At 36.2% G+C, this 8866-nt stretch overlaps 2 protein-coding genes across 3 annotated transcripts; both read left to right on the forward strand.

Annotated features, from left to right (window-relative positions):
* The first annotated feature begins 448 nt into the window (after positions 1 to 448).
* Positions 449 to 4202, forward strand: TET10 (tetraspanin10). Of its 2 annotated transcripts, XM_088103282.1 has the most exons (12): positions 449 to 943; positions 1315 to 1399; positions 1609 to 1721; positions 1819 to 1873; positions 1983 to 2038; positions 2630 to 2677; positions 2799 to 2847; positions 2934 to 3017; positions 3116 to 3183; positions 3318 to 3443; positions 3535 to 3610; positions 3931 to 4202. In XM_088103282.1, exons 2-12 carry the CDS (start codon positions 1316 to 1318, stop codon positions 3994 to 3996), a joined length of 825 nt encoding a protein of 274 aa, XP_087959408.1. In that variant the 5' UTR covers positions 449 to 943; position 1315; the 3' UTR covers positions 3997 to 4202. The 2 variants fall into 2 exon arrangements, with proteins under 2 accessions (XP_087959408.1, XP_047167376.1); XM_047311420.2 differs by lacking the exon at positions 1315 to 1399 and having other exon boundaries at positions 451 to 943.
* Positions 4203 to 4649: 447 nt separating this feature from the next.
* On the forward strand, positions 4650 to 8756 carry LOC124836288 (DEA(D/H)-box RNA helicase family protein). Its single transcript, XM_047311419.2, has 10 exons — positions 4650 to 5491; positions 5857 to 5963; positions 6174 to 6229; positions 6315 to 6539; positions 6735 to 6941; positions 7033 to 7119; positions 7312 to 7407; positions 7489 to 7704; positions 7978 to 8160; positions 8393 to 8756. The coding sequence occupies exons 1-10, from the start codon at positions 4722 to 4724 to the stop codon at positions 8621 to 8623; spliced, it is 2178 nt and encodes a 725-aa protein (XP_047167375.1). The 5' UTR covers positions 4650 to 4721; the 3' UTR covers positions 8624 to 8756.
* Positions 8757 to 8866: the final 110 nt, after the last annotated feature.

Below are 8866 nucleotides of genomic sequence, written 5' to 3' on the forward strand. Positions count from 1 at the left end.
AAAAAGTAGATAAGTGAATAATAAGTAAGAGAAAAATGAAAATAAGATATAAAATCTATTTTTTTCCCTTTCAAGCAAATACATCAACATTTTCTTTCAACCAGTTTTTTTTTTAATTTTTCTCTTCTAACAATTAATAATGGTTAACAAATTATGAAAAAAATTCACAGCAATTAAGAATTCTAATATTTATTTCAACTTAAATAAACAAGTGAAATTCAAATTTCTGACTTGCCAAATACTGGAACATGTCTGTCTTATTCCACTGAAGTAATCCTCGAGATTTTAACAATATTTTAACCACAGTCCCACAAATTTATCCTGGTTAGAACAATGATTATGTTATTAGTTTAGTTACTGGTCAACAAAACTGAATTATGTCTTGAAAAGAACGAATTAGACAGTGCCTTATATGCACCTGGTTCCAGGGTTTTGAACAAACAGCATGCATGGGTGACCGTTGTACTGGGAATGTGTGCCACAAGTTTGAATTCTCTCCATAACTATAGACAGCTTTCATTTCTTTTCATTTTTAATTAGAAAATAAAAAAGACAGCTTTTTTTGGTGTGGTTTGGGACAGCGTTGTGTTGTGTTTGGTGTGAATAACATAGCATCGGGTATCGTGTCGTAAAGTGTTGGGTTTCTTAGCGTACACCGTGTGCCGCATCTTCATCGCACATAATGCACCTGCTTCTCCATTATGCTTCATCATTTGAATGAACCCTTTTTCTCCATACCATTCGCTTCCCTTTTGTTACCCTTAGTGAATGATTTCTCTTTGTTTCCACAACTTGTAGAAACAAAAACTGAATTCTTTTGAATAAAGTACAAATTCTAAGATAGACCAAGAATATTCAGACACTCCAAGTTTTCCCTCTTCGGAAGAAAATGGGAATGGGAACTAGCACCTTTGTTACTAGATGGATCAACTTTCTCACCATGGTAATGCTGTTTGATTTCTACTGCGATTGAGTTTTCCTGTTCATTTTTTTTTCAGTTCAATTTTTGGGTTTGTCTGTTCCTTTTTTTTCTCTTACTTTCACTTTGTTTACTGTCTTATATTCACGTGCTTTTTGCTGTTGTTCTTGCATACCCTTCGTTAGTTTTCTCTTGAACTTGTTCCAAAGATACGATTTTTAGCTGTCGACTTTGCCTGCTGTTCACAGTTACTGCTTTATTTCCCTAGCTGTTTATTTGTGTACTGAAGATGAAAAACACAACTGAGACCCAAATGCAACTTATTTCTGTTTTATAAAAGCTGCTTTTAGTTTTCAAAATGCAACTAAATAATATTGTTTAACCAAATGGTGTAGGATGCAAGGCTCAAAGCAGTGTGTAATCGGGGAAGATGAAAACAGAAAAAGACGAGAAAACATCTCCAGCTGTTTTTATTTTCTGGTTTGCTAAAGAACTTGTTTTGGAAACAATTTTCAAAACATAATAGATTTTATATGAGAATCTGATTGATTTGTGGTATGGAAATGTTGCTGAAAACAATTTTCAAACCTAAAAAGTGAAAAGGGAATCAAACAGGCTGCAAGTATTTTATTATCATTGCTTTTACGATTTGTGATTGTTTATGCTGATTTCTTGTTCACCTTGCGCAGCTTTTGGCCATTGTTGTGATAATTTTTGGAGTGTGGATGAGCACTCATCATGATGGCTGCAGAAAGTCTCTCACTTTGCCTGTGATAGGCCTCGGAGCAGTTATTTTCTTGATGTCAGCTTTGCATTCTATATGATTTTGATGCCTTGATTTCTCTTTTGAATATTTTCTGCTAATGCGTTGTCTTCTCTCATGTTTCTTTGTTGTGCAGATCTGTAGTTGGCTTTTTGGGTGCCCTGAAAGACATTTCCATACTCTTATGGGTTGTATCCTTATTTCTTATTAGATGCACTATTTTTAAGATGGTTACATCAGATAATAATAATAGAAATAAATTTTGGATTCTGGGTATCATCCTTGACAATGTACTTGCAGTATCTGATTTCGCTGTTCATTGTCTTGGTGGGAATCCTGGTCTTCACAGTATTGGTGTAAGTATGCAGTTTGGTTGACAATGCGATTTTGTTCTCATTATCATTTGTCGTTTTTTTTTTTTGTTAAATATAAGCTGTCTTTGTCATGTTTATGTTTAGAGGCTCATATACTGGCCGTAAAAAGTCTTTAACATATTTGTATTTCAGCTCTTCTTTGCTTTATTGGTATGTTCATTAGGTCAATTTGTTCTTTGAATTTAATACCTTGGCAGTTCATGGTACATATATGCGACATTATCCTTATTGTTTTAGCAGCAGTAGGTTACTTAGAATCTGTGTAACATATCAGTATCATTTGCAATTAATTTTGTAAAAGAAACTGTGAAAACGCTCAAGGCTCATGCCTCCACTAACAAAATCTAACACATCAAGAACTAAGATTTGTTGATAGAAAAGACATTTGCTCTAGTAACTAAGTTTGTAGACGAGTTGTTTGATGTTTCATTGATGGTTATCCTTCTTTGTTTGTTCCACTGGTGACATGAGTGGCATTTCAAAACTTGCATTTTTCTTAAGCAAGCTTCACTGTCTCTTCTTGTGTGGATAGACGTTTAGATCTTATGTAACGCTCTGCCATTATTGTGTCAGGTTCATCGTCACCAACAATGGATCAGGTCATAGCGTGACTGGCTTGAGGTAAGGAATCAAGTATTTCATTTATGTAGATATATTATGATCCTTGATATTTGAAATGGTGACAATTCCATGATATATGTGATGTGATGAAAGATCAATGACAACCTTCTTATCTGCTTAGGTATAAGGAGTATCAGCTTCAGGATTTTAGTTCTTGGTTTCTCAAAGAGGTAAACACTTTTGTCAACATGGAGAACTGTTGTGCACAGTAACACCTCAACATCCAAAAGCTTGAAGTTTCTATCTTTTGTTTTAGTTAAACAATTCTCATAATTGGGAGAGATTGAAGGTTTGTCTTGTCAAATCTGAAGACTGCAATAACCTATCCAAAAAATATAAGGTGTGACCTATACTATTCCATTGAATTTAAATCTTCTAGAACAAAAAGAAAAAAAAAAAAACTGTGATTAATACCTTTTCAATTTTCCTGTTATGCAGACTCTTAAACAATATAAATCAGCTAAATTGACGCCAATTGAAGCTGGTTGCTGCCGACCACCTTCTCAGTAGGTTCTATTCTCGGACTGTTTGTTTCATAGCTTACTCAAATACATTTCAATAGGGTATAGTTTATTTTTCAGATAAGAAAATGAGTGCATATTTCTGATATGGTTTTAAGTTGGGGTTTTGTCTAACTCAGGTGTGGATATCCTGCTGCAAATGCATCCTACTATGACTTGACTTTTCATCCAGTTAGCCCCAACAATGACTGCAAGCGATACAAAAATTCTCGAGCCATCAAATGCTATGACTGTGACTCTTGCAAGTAAGCATGACCATCCTCCATTTCTCCTTTTCTAGATCAGTAAAATATTGTCTCACTGCCATTTTTTGTTTGTCCTCAATCTTCAATCCAGGGCTGGTGTAGCACAATACATGAAAACCGAGTGGCGAGTTGTTGCTATATTTAATGTTGTTTTATTTGTTGTCTTGGTAAGGCAAACATTCTTACCCTTTTCTCTAATAACACGACAATCAGAGAAGGTGTTCGATTCGATCCACTTTTGTTATGTCATTTTTCAAACCTTGGATAAACTTTTCTATAAACATCACTTCTGGAAAAGTTAAATGAGAAAAAAAGAACTTATAACTTAATTGTTTTAGAAGTTAGTTTTAGTTTACGTTGGAAACTCGATTCATTTGACCTTGTTTTTCTTGTTTTAGGAATGTTAATAGAGAAAATTGTTCAGTTTTATACCTCAAATAAGGTAAACAATTTTGAAGTGTAATGGCGTTGTTTTGGTGCAATGCAGTCAATTGTATACTTTGTGGGATGCTGCGCGAGACGAAATGCAGCCAGAAGGCATTCTAAAGCTTGAATGGAACCCGCATGAAGCCATCATCATAATGCTTTTTCAATTTTGAAGGAGAAAATCAGTGAAACTTCCTAAATTCGTGTTATCTTTAGAGGACCCCTTGATGGGATTCGTGTTAGCTTGAATGTGAACACCATCACTTCAATTGTTAATATCTTTGATGTTATTATTTGATTTGATGTGAATAGAAAATCCAAAATTAGCAAACATTGTGGTGGTTACGATGTCTTGTTCGTTTGCTTATTAGATAATAAGAGAAGACAAATAACCTTTTATCAATTCAACGTATTTCACAGCAGCATAAGATTCGTGTTAAGGGAATTAAATTACGTTTAAATCCCATCTTACGATTAGTTGTATAAGATTAAATTACGTTTAAATCTCATCTTTCAAACGGTGATGGCTGATTCCTGCAACATTAGTTTTAGTTGTTAAAAAAATGAACATTAAATATGGTAAAAATATAACAAGTGTGACTTATTTGTGTTTGTTTAAAACTTTATTCTGTTAATAATTTCCTATATTTATTTATCATATTGTATTATATTATTTAGAATATTAGGATTTTTTTTATCTTGAAATTAATATAAATAATTCGATACCATGCTTGGTTTGATTTAGGATTTAATCATATTCTTTATAAACCCTTTATCAAAGAAATAAAACCCCAGTTTGGTTTCGCTGCTGAAACTAAAACCTTGTAGTGGTCGTGCTTGTTTCTTCCAGCGATGTGGGCTTGGATGCTTGGTGAAGGCCGTAGGGCGGTGTGCGAGGTGGCGTGCACCTACAACTGGGTGGCGCTCCGACACATGGGTGGCGGTCCGAGAACCTTTCCGGGCGGCGTGAACAAGTGGAAGTGGAAGCGCATGCACGAGAAACGCGCAGGAGACAAACAAAAGAGACTCATCGAGCAAGAGAAGCAGCTCTACGAGGCTCGCATTCGCTCCCACATCCGTTCCACCCTCTCCCCCGACCACCACTCTGCCGCCGCCGCCACCCATCGCCCTTTATCCCCTAACGACCACGTCAAAGCCCTCGCGGACCGCTTCGTCAAAGAAGGGGCCCAAGATCTCTGGAACACTAACGACGGTCCCCTGACTCCGAACCCGACACCGAACCTAACACCGAACCCAACACCGAACCCAATATCGAACCCAAACCTTAATTTTCGCCCCAAACATTCTAGGGCCTACCGTTCAGTTCCCGAGGTTAGGAACAACCGTGTCGGGGCCCACAAGTATAGGTTTTGGCGGAAAGGTAGTGACGATTCTTCTTCCGGTGAGAGCGAGAGTGAGAATGAGAATGAATTGAGTTTGAAGACGGGTAGTAGTGCTTCTTTGGGGGAGTATGATGTGAAGAGAGAGAAGAGAGTGGTGCCTAAGAAATCTGAAGAAGTTGAGTTTATTAGACATGAACTTATTAAGCGGAAGTTGAGACAGATTGAGGAGCAAGAGATTGAGAAACAACACAGCTATGAAAGTATTCTAAGCAACACAAGGTGGTCTTACTTTGCTAGTATGGATTTTTCTTTACGCTGATAATAGAAAGCCAATTTTCTTTGAGTATTTATGATTGATTAGAGCATACGCACCTATAGCTTGTGGGACGGATGGTAATGCAAATTGAACAGGGTATTGATAGATGCATGCAAGTTTTAAAGTTTTAATTTAATTGTGATTATTGACATTGCTGGATATTACGGATATAGCTACAATGGTGGTTTTAGACACCCCACAAACCCTGACATTGGGACAAAAACCAGGCCATTTTAAATCCTGGGATCGGTATTAAATGGTTGGTTGTTTTGTCGGACAGCAGTACTGCAATGGGTAATTTAGATGTTTTGTATTTTTTTTTTTGTAGATTTGATGAGTGCGGTATATCACCGCAAACTGTCAAGGCACTTTCTTCAGCTGGTTATGTTCATATGACACGGGTACAAGAGGCTAGCCTCTCGATTTGCCTTGAGGGTATGTTGCCTTTTTCTTCCAGATTTGATTTTCGCAGCTGGGTGGTCAATCCACTTTCTATTTTCCATTTATAGTTGTTGTTATGACTATCTCTTGTTCATCTTACAAGAGTTGTGTATGTTAATGTTCCAGTTCGAGTCTTTTGCTTGTTATTGTAAGATGACTATTTTATTTGATTTCGATGATGATTTTAGCTATGTTGAACTGCAGGCCTGGATGCTTTAGTCAAATCTAAAACTGGCACAGGAAAAAGTGTAGCTTTTTTGGTATACCCTACATTTTTAATATTGTTTTATCATACTATGTTTTGTCTTGAATTTTTTTTCTATCAATGATGTTGAGTGCAAACAGCTTCCTGCTATTGAAACAGTTCTGAAAGCTATGAGTAGCAGTACATCTCAACGGGTCCCCCCAATATATGTTCTTATTCTCTGCCCTACAAGAGAACTTGCTAGTCAAATTGCCGCTGTAGCGAAAGTTTTGCTGAAATATCAAGATGGCATTGGGGTGCAGACTCTTGTTGGAGGCATACGATTTAAAGTTGACCAAAAACGCCTCGAATCAGATCCATGCCAGGTTTTATGTTATATATAAAATTATTTATGTTTCCTATTATTTGGCCTCTGGCCTAGTGTAGGTGTTTTCTTGGTGGGCAAGGGTAGGGGGGAAAGGAAAAAACAGAAGAGAAGAGATGTTACTGATTGTGTAATAAAATCGTCTTTCAAAGTACAAAAACAATGCATTTTACATTCCTTGTATCAATTTTTGCAGATACTTGTTGCTACACCTGGTAGGTTGCTGGATCATATTGAGAATAAGTCTGGAATATCTCTGCGATTAATGGGCTTGCGGATGCTTGTACTTGATGAAGCTGATCATTTACTCGACCTGGGATTTAGAAAGGATGTAGAAAAAATTGTGGATTGTCTGCCCCGTCAAAGGCAATCTTTACTGTTTTCTGCAACCATACCAAAGGAGGTTAGGTTAGATTTTTTTATTTTTATAATTAATCTTTAATCTCAGGTTCTTTATTCTGTCAACAGTGATGCCGATGCTTAAAAATATTTAGGTACGTCGCATATCCCAGCTTGTTTTGAAAAGGGAACACAAGTATGTTGATACAGTTGGAATGGGTTGCGTAGAAACTCCTGTTAAGGCAAGTTACAACAACCATTGTCACACTCTAAAAATTGCACATGTAAATTAGATATTTAAATGACTTCAAGAGCCTGAGGTTATATACATTTTTTCTTGTTGGGGAAGAGGGGGTTGCCATTATAATTTTTGAATTTTTTTAAAACTGTTATTGATTTAATGATTGTATGGTTGTTCTGGTTTGCCATACCAGGTGAAGCAATCTTATCTCGTTGCTCCTCATGAGTCACATTTTCAATTAGTGCATCATATTCTGAAGGAGCATATCTTGCAAACACCTGATTATAAGGTTAGTAATACATATGCTGTTTCAGATTTTGAATTGTTTTGTTATATACTTTATGGTTTTGACTCATAGATTTGCCTACAGGTTATTGTATTCTGTATAACTGGAATGGTGACCTCACTCATGTATAACCTTCTTCGGGAAATGAAAATGAATGTGAGGGAGATGCATTCTCGAAAACCTCAGCTCTATCGTACTCGTATATCAGATGAGTTCAAGGAATCCAAACAATTGATTCTTGTCTCATCTGATGTTTCATCACGGGGAATGAATTATCCTGATGTCACCTTAGTCATACAGGTATACTTACATACTTTACTCGCGTTTTTCTGTACTTGGGATGTTTGAAATTTTCTTCCTTTTTTCTCATTTTTGATTTGTGAGGGTAAATTAACTACTGAAACAAAGTTCCTTATGAGACTGTCAATTGTTTCTTGCTGAAAATATCAAGCGAAAGGTGGATTTCTAGCCAATGATTCCATCAGGAACTACTTATTGGTTCATGTGTGAAATCTAGGTGGATGTAGTGCACACTTCACTTTTTTATTAATAGTGTGTCTAAATGGAATCCAGGTGGGAATTCCTTCTGACCGTGAACAATACATACACCGCCTTGGAAGAACAGGTCGAGAAGACAAAGAAGGGGAAGGCATATTGTTGATTGCTCCATGGGAAAAGTACTTTTTAGAAGAAATTAAGGATCTACCTTTACAGGAATTTCCCTTACCTGACATACATCCACAGGCAAAACTAAAGGTACATTTCTTGCTGTTGTTCTCATTCTCATGTATACAAAATTTTGGTTTTTATGCCATATATATGTGTATATATACACACACACACATATATATGTTTTGATCCACAAAATTCATACTGTGTCCTGACATAATTTTGATTACTCCATGTTTATTTTGAGCATGGCTTTGCACGGGCACTATCTAGAATATGTACACAACTTAACCGGAATTTTTGTCTATGATCGTTGCAGATTGAGAATTCGATGGCAAAGATTGATAATGACATCAAAGAAGCTGCTTATCATGCTTGGCTTGGTTATTACAACTCTATCAGGGAAATTGGGAGGGAAAAGAGCACTGTAGCTGAGCTGGCAAACCGATTTTCTGAATCAATTGGTTTACAGAGGCCTCCTGCTCTCTTCCGAAAAACTGCTATAAAAATGGGTTTGAAAGACATTCCTGGTATTAGAATTCGTAAATAGTTCAGCTGTCGGCATAGATTGGAAAGTTATAGAGAGATACTAGCGGCATGGGACAATGTCGTTGAATTTTGTTTCCTGATTATTCAATTTGTACTAATTATTTAGTAATGGCTCGAAAGCTCATTTATCAACACACATCTGGCCTATGTGCAACGAAATAAAACGGATTCATAGATCTGAAGGTGAAAAAAAGTATAATTTTATATTAATTAATTTAGAAGTAAGAAAAAAATTTCAATTATG

Source organism: Vigna umbellata, chromosome 1 (assembly GCF_029865625.1).
Source record: "Vigna umbellata cultivar VRB3 chromosome 1, Vumbellata_1.0, whole genome shotgun sequence".
NCBI lineage: Eukaryota > Viridiplantae > Streptophyta > Magnoliopsida > Fabales > Fabaceae > Vigna > Vigna umbellata.

What these genes read in the sequence shown, in the direction of transcription:
- LOC124836288 (XM_047311419.2), top strand. Translation starts at nt 4,722, where the DNA reads ATGTGGGCTTGGATGCTTGGTGAAGGCCGTAGGGCGGTGTGCGAGGTG. An exon ending in AGTATTCTAAGCAACACAAG is followed by an intron (nt 5,492 to 5,856) that starts GTGGTCTTACTT and finishes TTTTTTTTGTAG; the next exon opens with ATTTGATGAGTGCGGTATAT. An exon ending in GAAAAAGTGTAGCTTTTTTG is followed by an intron (nt 6,230 to 6,314) that starts GTATACCCTACA and finishes GAGTGCAAACAG; the next exon opens with CTTCCTGCTATTGAAACAGT.
- TET10 (XM_088103282.1), top strand. Translation starts at nt 1,316, where the DNA reads ATGCAAGGCTCAAAGCAGTGTGTAATCGGGGAAGATGAAAACAGAAAA. An exon ending in CCAGCTGTTTTTATTTTCTG is followed by an intron (nt 1,400 to 1,608) that starts GTTTGCTAAAGA and finishes CACCTTGCGCAG; the next exon opens with CTTTTGGCCATTGTTGTGAT. An exon ending in GTTCTTGGTTTCTCAAAGAG is followed by an intron (nt 2,848 to 2,933) that starts GTAAACACTTTT and finishes CTTTTGTTTTAG; the next exon opens with TTAAACAATTCTCATAATTG.